The sequence below is a fragment of the Anser cygnoides genome, chromosome 3, assembly GCF_040182565.1.
Source record: "Anser cygnoides isolate HZ-2024a breed goose chromosome 3, Taihu_goose_T2T_genome, whole genome shotgun sequence".
Taxonomy (NCBI): domain Eukaryota; kingdom Metazoa; phylum Chordata; class Aves; order Anseriformes; family Anatidae; genus Anser; species Anser cygnoides.
The window spans coordinates 45,643,709-45,662,989 of record NC_089875.1 but is presented as its reverse complement, the minus strand read 5'-3'; the positions used below and the strand labels follow the sequence as shown (position 1 = coordinate 45,662,989).

The 19,281-nt window shown below is 34.6% G+C and overlaps 1 protein-coding gene across 4 annotated transcripts in view; it reads right to left on the bottom strand.

The window, feature by feature from the left end:
• Nucleotides 1-1,206: 1,206 nt before the first annotated feature.
• The window catches only part of WDR27 (WD repeat domain 27), a 132,460-nt gene continuing 114,385 nt past the window's right edge, over nt 1,207-19,281 (bottom strand). For 3 of the 4 annotated variants that reach the window (XR_007157529.2, XR_007157530.2, XM_048045909.2), the window contains one exon: nt 1,208-1,935. Coding sequence is in view for 1 of the 4 variants with exons in the window: in XM_048045909.2 (XP_047901866.1) it covers nt 1,888-1,935 (48 nt within the window). In the remaining 3 variants the exon portion in view is untranslated. Of the gene's footprint in view, nt 1,936-19,281 lie in introns of all 4 variants that reach the window. The other variant, XR_007157531.2, reaches the window with a different exon arrangement.

Below are 19,281 nucleotides of genomic sequence, written 5' to 3'. Positions count from 1 at the left end.
ACTGGGGACAGAAAGCAGTTAGTCCTAGAAAGTAAGATATCCACAAAAGGGAAACCTTTCCTTTTTACTTCATTCCCATGGAGACTGTGACAACCTACGTTCTTGGAGCAAGGATTCAGGTTTTTTTTGAGTATGGCCTCTGTATTCTGTCTTACTTCTGCTTCAAAAATCTGGATTTTTTAAAATGTACTAATAATTACAGCTCACACATCCTCAGCAGAGATTTCATATTTTCTGAAGAGTCTATCTCTACTAAACAGGCTGCAACCCAAAGCTGAAGAACACCTTCCTTGCAAATACAGCTCGGGCCGTGTTAGTTTTCTGTATTTGACTAATGACGCCTGATGTGGAGTCCAGAGCTTGCAAATGAGAAAGTTAACTAAATGAAGTCTGAAGAAGACTATCCAAAGAATCACTATGATGAAAATAAAAATTTCAATCCTGCTGATAACTCATAAGTGTAGTGTAGTTTATCAGTGTGTAGCCACAGGATAGAATGTGCTCTCTTGGTTAAACTGGTTTTGAACTGGAAAAGTATTCAGGTGTGTTATTCCACATTCGCTTTGATCATACCAGAACTGATTCTGATATTCAGACTCCTGAGCATTATCAAGCTGTGTAGCACTCCTGTAGTTATTGACAAAATACTTGTATTGTGGAGAGTATCAGAGTATGATACATAGTGACAGCATAGAATTTTGCTTCACAATGCTAAAGCATTTTCAAAAGAACATTTGCTAAGGAAATTACACAACTTATAGAAGTGTCTTGATTTATATATACTAAATATTACACGTATAAATTGGAGGTGCTGGTTGAACATAGCATTCTTTACCATACTGAAGGTGACTTGGCCATACTGATTGATTTGACATAGCAGTGGGGAATCCATTTATTCCATTTTTTAAAGTGGAGTGATTAATGAAATTTAGTGATTCTGTTCTGGCAAATTAAACTGAAGTATAACCACAGTTTTCCAATGGAAAATAACATCTGTCTCCTTCAACCTGTCACATACATTATCTCTATTCTTATCTGTTGTCAATGAAGGCTTAGAATAGGTATTAAAAAAAAGTTTTAAAGAGCATTTATCTCACAATCCTTTTCTACTATGAAGACAAGTAAACTAGGAAGAATACAAAAAAAAAAAAAGAATGATTTTTTTCATAATTTATTTTCATATTATTTTAAATATTTTCCAAAAAATAATTAAGAGTTATTCAAAGGCAGAAATAGTTTACTTACATTTAAAGGTCATTGAATAATATCAGACTGCAGCAAGACCATAATTTTTTAATAAGACCTTTATCACATATTGCCTACAAAATTTACAGAATGTAGGTAAAGGGTAAAACAGTAAAATTCTGCCTTCAAACAACATTCATGCTGATTCCAGTAACCCCAAAGTTGTATAATAGAAAGACTCTCATGGCACTTGAGACAGACAATTCTTCTCCCTCTCAGATTAATTTAAATATTAGGGCAAAGGCAGAGGTAGCTTTAAAACTGGCAGAGTTGTTATTTTAACTGCAATCTAGAGCAAAGTGGTCACAGGCTAGAAAAGCTCTACAGCTTACACCCAACTATAAACACTCAAAGTGTCTTCTGAAAGCCATTTCTCTGGTGATTTTTTCCTGGAATGAAGTCAGAATGAGTAGTCTTATTTCTTGATCTTTTGCCCTTATTTTTGCAATAAAGGCATCAGATCGTACAATAGAAAAACTTTGAGAATAGTTTGAGGAATTTGCAGAAAAGAAAATCAGAAGAAATCTGTACATTAAAAGGGAATATTATACTGCTTGCCTATGGCCAGCTACTGGTCGCCTTTCTCTCAGCACGTCATTATTCTCGGAGTAACAGGTCCAAAGCTCCATATACTGGCAAATCTCAGGGCAGAAACAATTGGAGTTTGCCACCCAAGGTGGCTGTGGTGAGCTGCAGTTCAAAAGAAAAGAACATATGGCTTTAGTAAAGATCTTTCCAGAGAGTGAAGTTTACTTTAGTGTGCAACCAACTGAATAAAGACCATCAAGAAGATATTTACATTACTTCTATGTTAAGAGATCCAGAACTTACTTTAAAAAGTGCAACAACATAACCTGTAGATTATTCTAACCCAAATTAATCTGAAAATTCCATTTTTCCTTAGATTTTTCTTTTTGAACTATTTCAAATTTGTGTCAAGATCAGGTAACATATCAACAGTCTGTAAACCCAAAGCATATGTTTAAACCACGTAGAAAGTTAAACAGGCTTCACTGTGTTTGTTTCAAGAAAGGAACATGGAAGAAATATGAAGGAGATGGAATAAATGGAGATGGAAAATACTACGAATTAAATGAGGCATACCAACAAATGCAGTTTTCAGATTTTCATTGGTGTTAAATGTAGTATAATTTCCTTTCCAAGAAAGTATATTGAAAAAGGACACAAATCTTTATAAAGAGGCAAGCCTCAAAGACGTGTTAAGAGTTGTTAGCTGCATTAGCTTTCTTTTATCAATTTCACAAAATCTTAATTTTAAAATAAAAGTACTATTTGCTGCAATTTCTTCTATAACAAGCACTTGAAATTCTGCTATAGCTCGGATAGTGATGATCTACAAGCGATACCTTTTATTCAAGTTTATTCATGTTTATCCTTTCATATGAGGATTTACAGTGGCAATAATCTGAAGAGCTAGAACCACAACCATATCTCATGCTCTAACCAGTTCATCAGAATATGGTCTCATCACATCACTTATACTTCGGTTTAACTTTTTCTCATCCTTATTTTTCTTGACCTGTTGTTTGACATGTTTATTCATTTGCTTACTTCCTTTGGCTCAATAAATTATCTTTTTGGCTTTTGGGCTTCTATACCCTCCTTCAAAATCTCCTACGACAAATTATTGTAATCTCTCACAACTGTTATCTACAAAGACTGTGACTTCAGTTTTCTTATATTCTTCTTTCTCACTCTCACTTCTGTAATCTTAAAACTATGAACTACCCAGAACTGTCCAATCTGCTGCCTGTAACTGTATTTTTTTTCCAGTATCAAAGTAGTAATATCCACACTGCTATTACACCTTTCACAAATACTTTTATTGGCTCCTTATCTACCTCTGTAACTTATTATTGGAAAGATGATATATTTATAAAATATGTAAGTAATCTATCCTAAGTTTCTGTATCCATTTATCTTATGAGAAATAAAATGATTTTATTATTATTTCAAATTATTAACAAAGAGCTGACCTAACCTGAGAAATCAGAGATGGATTCTATTCTAACTGAAGATTCATTAGTAAAACAATTGAATTTTTACAAGACCCAGGGAGGTCATCTGTTCTATCTTTCTGCTCTAGGTGAAACCACTGAAAAGAGTAGAATGGGTTAGCTATGGATTTGTCTTGCCAAATCTAGGAGGCCAAATCTGGGAGAACTACAAGAATATAAGATTTCATGACCTGTTCTAGTTCCACACTGCCCTCCCTCCAATTTCCATCCTGAACCTCAAAAACTGCAGCATGTGGTGGTCACTGCCTTGTGTCATAGCCTACTGAAACACTGCTTGGCATCCACCTGTTAAATGTAAATGCATTTCCTAAAGTACTGTTACATTCCCCTTCCAGAGTCCTACTGTTCATCCACTAAAAATTGTCTACTTCATCTGATCACTTTCCACATATTTTACAACACCAAAGCACAGAATCATAGAAATGTTGGCTGAACTAAAAATGCTCATTTCCTAGCTTTCACATCTCCTTGTTGGTCATGTGCTCCAAGCCATTGATTTTCTCACAAGTCCTTCTCTTTTCCTTTCTACCACTTTTTCAACCTGCTTTCATTGGAAGAAGATAAAAGAGAATGCCCTTAGGCTGTGTCACTCTCCTGAGAAGCATTACACTCTATCTTTCCATGGGCAAAAGGAATATTCCCTAAATAGAGTCAGGATTATAATTATTATTTTTAATCCAACTAATGTTTTAAAAGTCTAATCAAAATAAAGTGATTATTAGACAGTTACAATGATACTATCACTCATAATCTAAATTGCCTGCTTGTTACAGAAAAGCTTCACCAAAAAGAGTTTTTGATGGGATCGGTGAGTCATTAGCATCCCAAGTTCTTCCCTGCAAAGTTAGCAGTTGTGTTTTTTTTTTTTTTAATGACATATATAGCTAATTCCTGAATTGTATTTCACCTTTTAAAACTGAGTTTATTGCAATGTCACCCTACCCTGTTGACCTGCTTTCTTGTGTCAACTGACTTTAAATCGTGTATTTATCCATTCTTTCCCGCTACTGAAATAGGACAGAAAGATCATACAGGTATAGGAGAATTTGTCAGACGACCACATCAATAGATTTCTTATTTCAGTTCCTGTGAAAAAATTACATGTATTTCTACATCTTTGACCATGTCTAAGTAGTATGGCACAGCAGTAGTGAATACGTAGAACGAAAGTGTTGGTGCAGAGGACACCTGTGTTACTTGTTTCAGAGGGTTAATGTAACCAGGTCTACTCTAGTCCCATGGATTGAAAGCCTGTTAGCACACTGAGTGCACCTCTGGAGTTCATCTTTTGGTTTAACTTGATCAGAGGCAAATCCAATTCACACCCTCAAGGAGTGTACGGTAACAAGAACCAAAGTTGGATAAGCAGGAACTGGAAGATTCCTTTCAAAGGCATTCAGATCCAAACTAGATTGCTAATACTCACTCAAAGGCAGTCCAGTTTAGCCTTCAGATTTTGGAATGACTCATTGCTTAAAAAGTAATTTCACTTGTTAAATTGGCGTATCTGTTTCAGAAATGGCTGAAGATAATGCAGAAACATCCCAACAACTGTTTTACATTGTGTATTACATTTTGGACAATATAGAAATTTTACCTAATAGTACAATAGCAATATAATAATAGTATAAAATTAATTGCAATCTGCATTAACATGGGCCAAAAGAGCTACTAAAAATCTAACCTGTAGTGCCTTTGAAATCTCTGAATGATTACACTTAAGAGCTATCAAAACTGATAAAGAATATGCTCACATATTTAGAATCCATTGAAATTTGAATATTTTTTTCAATAAGAAATTATGTTTAATTTATGATAGTATTATATTTCCAAACATAGCCTAAAGAAGCACAGTGAACAGAAGTTCCAGAAGGTCCTTCTTGCATATCAGAACATGTGGAGCTACTGCAGAAACTTAATTTTAATAGAAAAAAAGCCAAAAAAATAGCATTTCAAATATTGGCAAGAGAAAAGACAGCAAGAACTACAGGGAATAGCTGCAGTGTTTTTGAAATGATTAGCAAATATATTCCTTAGTTTGCTAAGGCCCAGGAAGCAGAATATACTCTGTAGTGAAAAAGCCATAGTATTTTTTCTCTAAAAATTTAGAAAGCTATTCATTGACTCAAATAATTCTAATGTTTCAGTTCAATTATTTCATTTCAAGTGAAGTCAGATTTGTAAGGGATTTAAGTCACTCAGAAACTGAAATAAGTGCCATTTCAGGAAGCCAAATAAAATACAATGGTTATAATGAAATTATTATAGCTGCAAAAAATTCTTCATTTCTCCTTTTTCTACTGCTGAATTAGTAAAATATTTGCTTTGGGCTCCAAACTTAGGAAGTCTAGGTTTCAACCAATTATATTATTCTTTCTTCTCATATATATATTGATGGAATCATAAATTTGAAACTCTCCTTCTCAATCATTTTAAAAAAAGGAAACAAAATATTTTTAAAAGACCCTATCTCCCCCCTTCTGAAGTCCAGTCTTGCAGATCAAAATGTGTTTACTAGGTAAATATTCTCCTGCAAATATATTGAACTATGCAACTCCTATCAGCCATTACTATTCTAACCTCAGTTACCCCAATTACTCAGCTACGCAATATGCTATTAAAAAAAAAAAAAAAAAAGCTCAAAAGTGGAATACAGGCAACTGACAGAAGTCACATGCTTGCACCATATACTCAGGAATAAACACTTCCATTACTTTGCTTACAGCGTCATATCAACTGTGAGATGGAGGCAACACACTGGATCTTCCCTGGAAACATTTTAATCTCCTCTTATGCCTTGACTAAGTAGGGACCACTAGATCAGTTCATTTGTTGTTGATTGTTTAACAGATACATGTAAGTGATTTTTATATAGTGTGATGAAGTGTTATGGGAAAGCCCATCGTGTACTTATTTGTTCTGATTATAAGATCACCTTTTCTTTCTTTCTAAAAGAAAGATTAAAAGTATAGAATATAAAATAAAATAAATAAAATAAAATAAAATAAACAAATGTTTTCAGCTGATCCTCACAGAAACACTGAGCTTGCAATTGGATGACAAGGTTCCATCCTGCTGCACTGAGTCCCTCTCACCCCACAGACTAACACAGCTGATTCTGTTATTGCCAGCGGCGATGGTGACACTGGGCACAGAAGATGCACCAGCAAGTCACACTGGTGGCACAGAAGCACAACCCAACAAAAGACAGCCTCTCACTGTGGCTTCGAGTATAAGTTAAACAAAAGTCAGAACAACCGAATGTCATCTTAGCAAGTAATTGTTTTGAAAATTAACTTGGAATTAGTCACACAGATAAAACAGTTAGAACTCCTATCTCTGTAATGCTATGCAGTATTATCTTCAGCTTCATGGTTTTCAGCTAATTATGACAATTGAGAAAAGGCACTGCTCAATGGGTTTAAAGTGTGGTACACAAGAACAAGCACCATCTTTTATTGCACATATTACAATACTCTCACATTACTCACTAATACAATAAATATAAATTTCAGGCAGTAAGCATATATAACAACACATTTTTGGTTTTATCACCTTTAAATGGATAGATGTGATCTCTGAAACTACAGGCAGCACACTCAGAGCTGCAATACACAACTGTGACAGGGAAAATAATGTAGCTAAAGTGAAATTGACAGGAGTACCACTAAAAACTAGTGTTTACCAGTGAAAACACAGTCACCAATACAGTGGTACTTACTGTTGCTCTTGAATTTTACATTGGTTTGACAGCTAGCAACAATCATGAGCAAAAGGACAAGCAGACAATACAGAACTTTATTATATTTATCCTGTTCCGAAAGTGATGTCTAATGCAATGTAACATTCAGCACCTTTATCCCTGAAGATCTATGGTACACAAAGGACTTACCAACACTGTTTTTGTGGTTTACCACAAGAACAGAAACATATAAATAGCGCTTATGAAAAGTCTTGTTTTCTTGAAAGATGACTGCTTAATCTGACAGCTATACTCTAAGCGTTCAATCAGTTAGATCAAAGCCACATTTTTTTTTAACAGACAAGACAGAATAGAAATTTTTAATAGTTAATATAGCTCTCCTATTGCAAAAATGAGAACTGAAAAAATATAAAAAACAGTTAGCAGTTTTTAATCTTAATACGTCGAGGCATAGTCTGCACACATAATCACACAGAGAGTACAGACAGTGGCATTCAAGATCTGAAGACTTTTCTGTATTCATAGTACCTATAGTTGATATGCTCACTTTTTTCCTCTTGTTATGCTCAGTGCATGCATAGGGTTCATGGAGTACATCTCTGTATTTCTGTTCCCCCAAAAATTGAACCCACATCTCAGATTTACAGAAGGAAATCTCTGAACAGAAGACTGCCAAGAAAATCAGTCTGCACATGTCTGAAAAAAAATCCACATGACTTAGTTGAAAGGATTGACACTTAAGGTAGAATTCACTTCACCTAACTTTTGGTGTCTCTAATATCTGTATGTGTTATGGCTCGAATGTCAGAGATGGCTTGCATGTCTACAGGGACTCAAGTTCAAAGGCCAGTGTGACTGAGATATTAACACAGTTGTTGAAGGAGTCACCATCAATAGATATACAGAGATGTTCTGGATAGGGCTTGGGCCTATAAAAAGAGGAAGAAAGCATTTTCTAGAATTGGTAGGAAGGATAATTGTGAAGAAAGCCAAATTATTCAACAGCTTGAATTTGTATCACGCAAACAATGCCTCACACTTGGCAAGTCTGAGTGGTAGAGAGGCCAAAGAATAAAGACATTTTTTCCAGACCACCTATATGTGCAGAAGCCTTGTCACAAAACTTACAAGTAATGTAACAGATCTACTGTATTTTTCCTAGTCACTCAGAACAACCAAGCAGATACATAAAAAGGTATATATGAGAATTTGAAGATAAGAATAACTGAATGCAACCTAGAGTGTCTAACCCAGCTTTCTACTGAATCTTTACTGCAAAACCTTGTTTTAAAACCTCAAAGTTTTATTTATATCTTTTTTCTAAATAAAGTTTTCAGGAAATACAAATCTGAAAGCAACACTATTAATTTCATGGCCTTACCTGGGCTTCTTGTTATTTAAAATTCTTAAAATAGTTACAACATACAGATATGTCAGCAAAGCCAAAATGTGTGGGCATATTTGTTTGAAATTTCTGTCCAGAATACTCAGTGCTCTTATTCAAGTGCTTTTATCTGGAACGGAGGAACAGAGATACTGGACCTAAGACCCACCTAGTTAGACACCATCTTGGAATCTGACTCCAAGAGCACTATAAACAAATGCACAGGGCAGAGTGAGATACACTTGTAGTTTGCACTTAGGTTCAATGTAGAGACTTCTTGAGCCACATACAATTTCTACATATTCAGTAGTGTAGTTGAGGGTTGGCCCTGGTGGTCTCCCTAAAAACAAGCAGACACTGTTAGCATCTAAAATCTGACCTCTGCATACATCCTGCTGCAGCATGGTAGCTGAGTTCTCCCTCTGATGTGGAGCTTCCTGCCCTCACTGATCTTACCATAACACAGTGTTTCCACACTGGTTGTGTTACTACGATATGAGTCCAATACTGTATTCTTCCTATACAAGCCTGGGAATTTCAGCCTGTACATGACTCCTTATTTCTTGCTGAGATTTATTAAATTGTTTCTTTCCGAAGCTGTTTTTAACAGAAAGCATACATCCACTGCTAGCAAGATTTAGTCTATGCTCCCCAAACATTTTGCAACTTTGTACTGAAGTGACTCACCGATTGTCCTTTTTCCAATAAATTTATGATAAACCTAATATATCACCCAGGACTGCCTTCACAGGGCTGAGCATTCTATTCACTCCATCATATTTTTTTAGGTTTTGTACAAATGCAACACTAATTCAGTTCTCAGCAGCATAATTTATATTTTCTACATAACTATTTCTACCCTCTCTCATACCTCTGAGAAAACAGAATTTCTGCATCTTGATCTTTCATAGAAGTGAAATCCAATCAGAAGTCAATCCTAAGCCAATCTTAAGTATTAAAACCTTAGTTTCTTTACGACTAAGATTAACTCTTCTCTTCTGGTCAGAGGTCTTGGAACTTCCTGGGCAGTTTCCTTCATGTATCATATTTTAAAATGTATTGCACATTTAGGCACCTGCATCTCTTCGCTGTCAGCTTTTAATATTACTCATGTGCTCAAAAAAAGCAAAATTCTCATCTATATTTAACAACAATTATATATATTAAATAATATATGTATTCAATATTATATATATATTTAACAACAATTTTATAGACAAATAAAACCAGTAATCCCCAATAAGTCTTTCCAAGGTGTGAAATTTACTTGACCAAAATACAACATGAATCAATTTGAAATCTATCTTCTTCCTTCTATACTAACATTTACAGATCTTTCTATTTTAAATCTGGTATTGATGAAGGAAACCTGAAGGAATAAGCTACCCGAAATAACTGCAAACTCCTGTCATGAACCTTATTTGTTTGGCTTTGCCTGCTCAAGCATAAGAATCTGTGTAAAGTGCACAAAAATACCAGCGAGACAATAATAAACAGAAAAACAAACAAACAAATAAATAAATGCCCTCACCTAAAAGAATGTAATCCACTTCATATTTTTTCTTCCTTTAGAGATAATGAACAAACAAACACATAACAGAAGATAGTTCTAATGCTTGTACCACTACTAGAAAATAGTTCAACACCACAGCAATGCAAATGCTCTGAGGATGAGTGTGATACAGAACAAGATTGTACAAAAAGTCCTGTACTCTCCAGATTTGAGATATAAGCCAATATCTGTTAAGTCCAGCAAGAGAGTTTCCTCTAACTTCAAGGGGAATTGGATCAGATCTTCACATAATAATAATAATAATAAATTAATTAATTAATTAATTAATTAATTAAATGGAACGACACACTAATTTAGAGTTACTCTTTAGAACTCACAACAATCAAAAAATCTGGTTTCCTTCTTGCTATTATACTGTTAATGACAACTTACGTAGGCCTCCAAATGCACTTTTTGTTTTAATAGGCCATGTTAAATATTTCAATTCTAGAAACCATGCCACTTTGGCAGTAAACCCTAATGTGTGAAGAGAACTATAACAAAGTAGCGGTAAACATTCCTTACATAACTAAGTCCATATCAATACATCAAATCCCAGCTGCTAGAATACAAATGAAAGGAAATGACTTTAAAAAAAAAAAAAAAAGTCAGGCATAATAAAAGCATGGGGTGAGCTCTGATGAAACCAGAGAATCATTCAATAAACATAACATGTTTTAAAGAAATATGTATGGTGTTCTTTGACAGAAGAACTACTGGGAGAGTGTCCTATGTAAAATTTGTGTCATGAACTTATGTAAATTGTCTTTTCTTTTTTTTTTTTCCTTTCTTTCACTACAGATGTTCTCTACCTCCAGACTTTTGATTTTTGAATGAAATCACTATATTGGCTTTGTGACATCATACCTGTTTTTTTTGTCAAAAAATATTGTTGACGTTGTTATTATTGCTATTGATTTCACAGCAAGATCAAGAAAGCTGGAGTGTAAAGAACAGTCGTTTTAAAACTCCCAAATACCTTAACAATAAAAAGTGAACTTTGAAAAGGACTTAAGTACAATTGTTTTTTTCACACAATCTTTTTATTAAATTTGGCTCCAACATAAAGTTCTGTCCCAACAGGCACTCCATCCTGGTGGTCTAACACCTTGGGGCTGCTTGAAGAATGACTGTATCCTGATACTTTGAAGCAACTAATTGCAATTCAAGCTAGAACTCATCAATCACAGTATATTCACTTCCAAACAGGTGGGTGGCTCACCCTGCTAATGGGAATGTGTCTATACTGTGTAAAGAAAAATCGCAAATGGCCATACAGAGGAAATAGATGTGATATTACAGGGGACAAACTACACTTTTCTTTGCCAGAAATTATATTCCCAGGACAGGATAAAGGTACGGAAGCACAGCAATGAAATAAACTGCAATTTATTACTTGTGTATTTTTCTTGTGAATAAAAAGTAAACTTCTCTGCAGACCACAGCTCTTACAACAAGAGAATACAACAATTCACCTCCCATGCTGCAGAGGTACATGTGTCACATATTATCATTTCAGAGAAGTAGCTTAGTCCCTTGCTTTGCAATCACAGATATCAATGTTAAATAATTTTCAATATTAAATATAAATTTTTGATTTGCCATTTCTATGATTGCAAGGCAACAGCAATAGAAATAGGTAAAAACACTATATATAAATTCTTAAAGCAGCCCTCCAGAATTATGCAATCCTTTCAAATGCATTTCTTAGCTTCTCCATTTTTAATTGAACGTGGACATTGATTTATCACTCAGTTTAACTACAAGAAAGAAAAAAAATATTTTCCCAGTAAATTTTCTTCAACATACTTATATGCAGAAGAAAACAACGGAAAGGAAATTTGTAGTAGATATTGATTAATGGAGGACAAACAAACAAACAAACAAAACAAAACCACACAGTATTTTCAGTATTGTGAACATCATTTGAAATTGACTTTACATAAACATAACAAAAGGTCTAAAAAAACAATAATGGTTTTAGTTATGTGCTGAACATTTGTTCAAAAGGCAGTCATATAAAATTTCTTACTGCATGTCTAAGGTTCAATGGAATCAAAATAGTAAACTATGGACATAAAAGTTCAATAATGAAAACTCAGAAGGGACAAAAAAAGGAAAAGTGAAAGAACTTATTTAATCTTTTCCTGGATTAAGGGACAGAGAAGGGAAACAATACACAATAAATATCAATTTAAGTATTCAATTATAAAAGGCAAAAAATAAAAAATAAATCAAAACAAGAGTGATCCATTATGTGATTATGTTTAATCCATGTTCATATATGAAATTTGAGCAAAACATTGCTTCTTCCCAAATTTCAGCCTGATTTAAATTTCTAAATAAACCCACATACTTAAACCAGGGATTTCAAACTTTAGTACAAGACAAAACTCCAGTTGACTTCCTAGGGCCCAGACTGTAATAAGGATCTTTAACTTACAGTAGACGCATGCAGGTTTGTAAAATATTACTTCATACATAATAATTCCCAAATTGCCAAATACATTTCTAGTTCACCTTACACACAGAAGTCTGGCCCTAACTAGCAAAGGCTAGCATGTGTTTGCATCAAGTCTATTGAAGTCAAGTCAGAAACATTTCTTGAGGCCAGTAAAGCATTTCTAGAAATACAATGCCCCAAACCAGATATGGTGACCCATAGCACATGGTGACTTAGAAGCGCTTACAAAGAGTGAAAATTTTTTAAATTTTTTTGATATCTCACGTTAAAATGATGCCATTCCTCATTTGATGCACTTAATATCAAACCTAGCAATTGGATGTATGTCTTTATGTGCCAATTATATCTTTATTCCAAAGAGAATATTTTCTAATTTGCCTTAACTGGGGGCATTAAATGAATCACTTTAAGCTCTTTCAGTTTTATTTCCACCACAGATATAATAATTTCTATTTCTATGCCTCATTACTACTACCAATCCTTCTTTTGCTCCCACTTTCTTTTCATTGCAACATTAATGAGAAATGAAGATAATTCTTTTAGACTTTTTGTCTAAAACACACTACACAACAACCATCTTTTTATCCTCACAACGTAACAGCTCACTTATTTTCTTGCTTCTTTTCATACTTACAGATGAATATATATTTTTTATTATTATTATTTTGGGACTATTTTTAAGATCTCATTTACTTCAACTTTTCAAGTCTGTCATTTAAATACTCTATATGTTGCTAACGTTTTATAGATATGAATGTGCCAACAGATACTGGTCTTTCAGGAAAGTATAGTTAGCTTGCCTTGGAGGAAGGTCATCAGAGATCTTTGCAGGTCAAAAAGGCAATATTAGCTAATAATCATAAAAACAGATGCTAAACTGATCAAAAAGACAGGTTGTACAAAGTAAGTTGAATAAGCTTTCAAAGTCTTAAAGATGGATAATGGGGCTTCTTGTGAATAGATTTCTTAGGCAATTTTACCAGTTCATTTTGTGGTTGACTTCTGATGTTGCTATCAGTCATGAGGGAAATAGTGAGCAGTTTGGGTCTGCTTGCACTATCAGCCTGAAACATAGCTCATGGTATACCATTTAAAAAATAAAATATAAAATAAAAATAAAAATAAAAATAAAACAAAATAAAATAAAATAAAACAAAATAAAATAAAATTAGGCTTTACTCCTCCTTTTCAGGGCGTGCTGCTTCACTGGTCTCAGTTATGGGAGTTTCTAGTATAGTCAAAGCAGTGCATGTGCCCTTCACCAGACAGTATAAGGCTAGAAGAGGAAAAGTAAATCTTAAATACCAAAAGGTTTTGCAATGACATCTTGTTCAGTATGAGATAATGTTCCCAACTGAATTGACTTTGAGAAGAAGGTAGAAAGGAGACAATAGTCTCTGAACAGAATAACCACTCTGCACACAGTTTGCAAACTCAAATTCTAAGAAAAGAAAAAGAAAGATAATTGAGCCAAGAAGTTCAGGAAAGAATAGCACTAGGAATTATATTTTAGAACCATTTTGTACTGAAGAAGCAGGAGAAAACACAGTAGTAACAACGCACAGGAAGAAAAGAAAAACAGAAATTGTAAAACAAAACATTATTTCTCTGGAAGCACACAAATAGAATTACAAAAGCAGTAAAAAGCAATATATAGCAGACATATAAAGCATACTCCTGTCCCAAGAAGGAGTGGGACATATGTGCCCTTTCTTGGTACTACCTAAGTTCTGAAGTCTCTGCCTTCAAGTGCTGGTGGATCAGCCACCCACTTTGTGCATGTACATATGCACTACCATTAGAAATAAACACAACATAGCACAAACATTTCCTCTTCTACTATAATCTTGGTTTCATATTCCAATGGTAAAATCATGCAGTACATTAATTATGTGTGTTTATGTGGGCATATATGCATGAGCTCATTCAACCAGCCAGAAATTGCTTAAGTGTCGGTTGTGTTTCAGATAAAGAACATTTAAGAGTCTTTCTTAATGAACCCACAAAGGTTCAGAAATCTGCATTTAAACAAGAGTGCTATGTCAATATTGCCACGTCTTTATAAATACACATCAATTAACATAAAAAGCACACAACACAGCATAAAATACAGCTGTTTTGCCTTAGGATATTGTCCTCAGGGAATTAAAAATGTCTTGCTTCTCTGGTTCATCCACACAACAGCAGTGAACTTGTTACATCTTTTCACTCATAGCATAACACATTCTATACTTACACAATTTGTTCAAAATGTACGGAATCTAAGCAGCCTGTGAGCTTTCATGTGTGAGATCTGCTCTCTGAGAGGTCATATTCAAAGTCAGTGCTTCTTTGCTAAATTTTCCTCCTGATAAAAGGCTGAGTAATGTCAGCATTCCTGGATAAAGTCCTGCTCCCACTGAAATCAAAAGGTCACCAGACACTTACAAAAAGCTGTAATTAATCTCTAGAAGTTCATGGTTTATCCACCAACAAAGATCACCAATTCTGCTTTAGGTATTCCTATATCTTACTTGTAGAAACCAACAGAGACTCACAAAGAATTATCTCTGCTGAAAAATCTCAAGTAGATCAAAATGTGGAATAGGAATGTCACAAAAATATTTTCAGTTGTGAAAACAAGATTCTTTGGAACAGATTCTCATCTCTGACCAGTTTTGTACTGGGTAATTCTGGTTTCCGTATCGTAACTAAATTTCCACTGGTTTGACTGATATCATAGACAGTTATATCTCAGTTGCAAATGATCTTTCTACCACAAAATTTGACCATGCAATTAATTCTCAAGAGAGTAATCTCAGGTCTTCATAAAATGGCATATGAAAAGCTATGCACCTCAGAACGAAATCCATAAGAGCAGCATGCTGAGTAGGGAACTGTTTGCCAACAAAGCCAATGGAGAAATGATGAAATTGAGAATATCCTAGATCAAGAAATATGGATCTGTTTCATGTATTATCAAGATCCATTCTCTAACTAAAAGTTTTTCTGTCCCTACACCTCTAACCAGAAGTCTGTTCCAGGTCCCTACACACTTGGTTATTAGGCTGGAAACCAGGAAAGAGTTTTTAAAATTTTCCATGATCACTGTTTCTAAGGAGTCCTTTTCAAAAGTTTCATGGCTGGACTAACAACACTACAAAGCAACATGCCTTTCTTCTGCCCTAGCTCAAGTCCTGTACAGCATATACAGATTTGCACAAATTAGAGGGCAGCTGCTAATCTGGTTGCTATTTTTGTTCAGCCATGTATTTACATGCATCTCTCAGCTATCCCATTTTAAATCTGGGACACTAGAGTATATGGTTCAGCATTATGACAGTATATTGAAGACGATCTTGAAACAGTCATTCCCACAGAGATTGTGAAGTCTCCAACCTTGGACATGACAGGACATGGTTCTGAGCAATCAGTTGTAGCTGATGCTGTTTAAGCAGGTGGGTTGGACCAGATCACCTACAGAGGTCCCTTCCACCTTGTTGGTTTTGGTATCAACCCATGATGTCAGAAAAGCGAAGCACAGATCTGAAGATGATGCATAATGAACAACAAAGGGTACAATGAAGAAAAGTACATTATTGACCTAAGTCATTATTATATGTGAAAGAAGGATGCTGGGCTTAGTTGGACTCTTGGGTACATTAAAGCAAAATTCAATTAAATGTAAAAGAATGAAAATATATAATTAGAGGTATAAAAATGTCTAATAAACCACTTTCAATGCATAAAAGACTTTTACTATATTCTTACACTAGTAATTTTGTAAAGTCTGCAAAATATACTTAGAACTCACATGGCTGGACAAATGATCACGAGTGGTTTCCAGATCATTTCTTTAATGATAGGTTTGAAACAACTTAAATGTAATCTCAGACATTCTTCGAAAGACTGCCTTAATCTCTGAGGCTGCTAATGTTTGCATGACATCATTGTCATTACAATCCTGTCTCTTCACTCAGTAACGAGAAAAACTGAGGGAAACATGAAAAAGAGTTTTTACTAGCATCCCACTCAGGTGTATTATTTCAGTTGCACAAATTCCACTTTAAAATCTGGACATTAGCTCACAGCAAAATACTCAAAAAAAATTTTCATGGAATCCCAGCTACAAAAGGGTAGTCAGGCAGGACCCTTCATAGTAGCTGTTAGATAACCCTAATTATCCGTGATACACCAGAGGGATGAATTTTTCCTCCTGAAACTAAAGCATGTATCAGAATCTAACAGGATCACATTTCTTCTTTTTTTACTCCACATTCAAGTGACTGAACATGTTTACTTAGAGTATATTGCTTTTTTTTTTTTCAAAACCCTGACATTCTCATACTACTTCTGCATTTAAAACAGTCACTTCATCATGAAACAACGTATCACGAAAGAAAGGCAAGTATCAAAAAAGTAAGTCTTCTGTATGAAGGAATTTCTATGACTTCTTGCATTCAACATTTTCAAAGCAAAATACAAGAGTAAATGGAAATTTTCAGTATGATTCATCTTGAGCAGTATTATTTCCCACCTGATATGGTAATTACAAATATTTGTACTACTGGCATAAATGTTATGTGTTACAAAAGCCTAAGCTGCAAGAAAGCATAAATGTTTTTTAAAAGTAGGTGTTAACTACTGATCACAAAAGCAGCATGATGCACTGAGGCACAAACAGCATAATGAAGTCATTTATACCAGTTTTTTTTGTTTTTTTTTTTTTTTTACCCAGCAGATCTAAGCACAGCAGCTGAAAGTAACTGCAAATGGAGGGACTTCTTCAGAGTAACTACATTTACAGTTCAAATTGTCACAGGGGTTTAAAAGATTCTTAAAGCTATGAAGACCTCTTATTCATAGTAAATCAACATTCTCTTAAATTAGTTGTCCAAAAGAAAGGGCTGTAAAAGCAAAGGTTAAACCAGTTATCAGTTACCACAGTCACAAGAGGCATTCAAAATATTATTGGGTTTTAATTTACTTTTGAGTTAACACTTTAAAATAAAGACAATAAAGAGTGATTAGTTAGCAACCCTTTTATATGCCCATAACAAACTGTTGGCTGAGATGTACTAAGTCTGTAAAAGTACAAAAATTCATACTAAAAATAACACCAGTGTAATTTTAAAAGCAGATGAAATTCATGGAAATGCTAAATAACTTGAACTCTGCCCTACCTCTACTAAATATAGTATGTGCTCTTTATATAAGTTAAATTTACTAAAGCCTCTTAATATTATTAATGACTTTTAGACACACTCAATAATAAGCATGTATTCCAAAATTCAGTAAAGCAAAAGTGCAATGATTAAATTAAAAAATTCATGACGTATCTTCTTCTGGCATAAACTGGCTGAAAACAAGGAAATGTATATTTGCACTTTCCATAAACAGTGAAGTGACAAAGTTAACCTGAGATACAATGGAACTTTATAACGTGAACTACAGAAATGAACCTTCCTTCTTCAATTCATGGAAATGTAATTTCATGAAAAATCATTGCAGTGGTATTATATTATCACTTCCCTGAAGAAGCAGAAGGCCCAGGGAGATTCCACTGTGTCAAAAATACTTCTGGAAGCAACTATTGAATGTAATTCTTCAGATGAACATCGAAGAAAAGAAACAGCCAAATGTGTTTTCCATGTATAATGAAGTACAGTTGTTGGCAGTCAAAAACCATAAAATAAAATGAAACCTCAAAGCTTCACTGCATGAAAAAATATCTTCCCACTACTTGATGACATAGTGCAACAGTTTGTACATGAAAGAGTCCAGGTAGCTCATTAATAGCAATGCGAATGTGACTATAATTTCCACAGACCCATATTCTCAGAGTCATGGGCTATTGTCACTTGGAATCTAACACACTAAAAATCACTGATAAGCCCTAAATCTGAGTGCTTTCCTGCCTTTAAAACAGGCAAGCCCACGGGTCAAATAACGGAAGATGCATTTTTACAGTGCAGGAAACTGCGAGGCAGCTACAAGACTCTATGGCAGGATCCATGCATTTTTCCATTCACGATCACTCCAGTAAGCATACCTTGAGGAGAAGGATCATTCATCACACTTTTGCCATTCCACCATTGATTATTTTAACATCTTCCCAATAGATCTGTATTTTCAGATGATCCTTGTTAAGGTTAGCAATTACAAGAAGTGTTCTGAGATGCATAGTTTTAAAGGTAAAATAGGGCATTACATATCAAATGAAATTAAAAAAAAAAAAAATCCCGTGGGCACAAATATAGATCACTAATTAAGCACAGTTTCCCAAAGAGTACAAAGAGTACAAATGACATTTATCCGAAGTCACAAATATTGCCTCTTGCTTTCACTAGTAGAATGCAAAGTACTCCTTTATTCCTTTATCTGGTAAACTCTAGACTGTTAGAAGAAAGCTCAAGTTGCTGATTCACAAGTAATTTGAAAATTATGCACACCCAGCTGTGCTGATTCATCTTGCTCACAGGCATTTTCTACATGGCCATTCTTCTGACATGATCTTCACCTCCCTAGTAATCACTGATATGCTAAGTGGACAAGCTAGTTTATCAGTCTGTGCACTGAATTGCCAGTGGGACTCGATCTGCCATACAGTGGGCACATCTTCGCTTTCGTATTGCTCAGGTGAAGCTAGGTCCTAGCATTAACTAGGACCACATATAGTTCTTTTCTTGAAGAACAAAATAGTCCATCCAGAACCACACCCATGGAATCATGTGTGTCAACAATTTGAGTATCTTCAAGTCTGCTCTGTGCTAGTCAGATTAGGGAAGAAACCTAAATCCCTATTTTAATCCCTGTGTAATTAGGCTGCTTTCATTTTTTGGCAGCAAAACCAAACTTTTGTGACCAAGTGCAAACACCAACATCTTGGAGCCTTGATTATCCAATTTGAAAAGA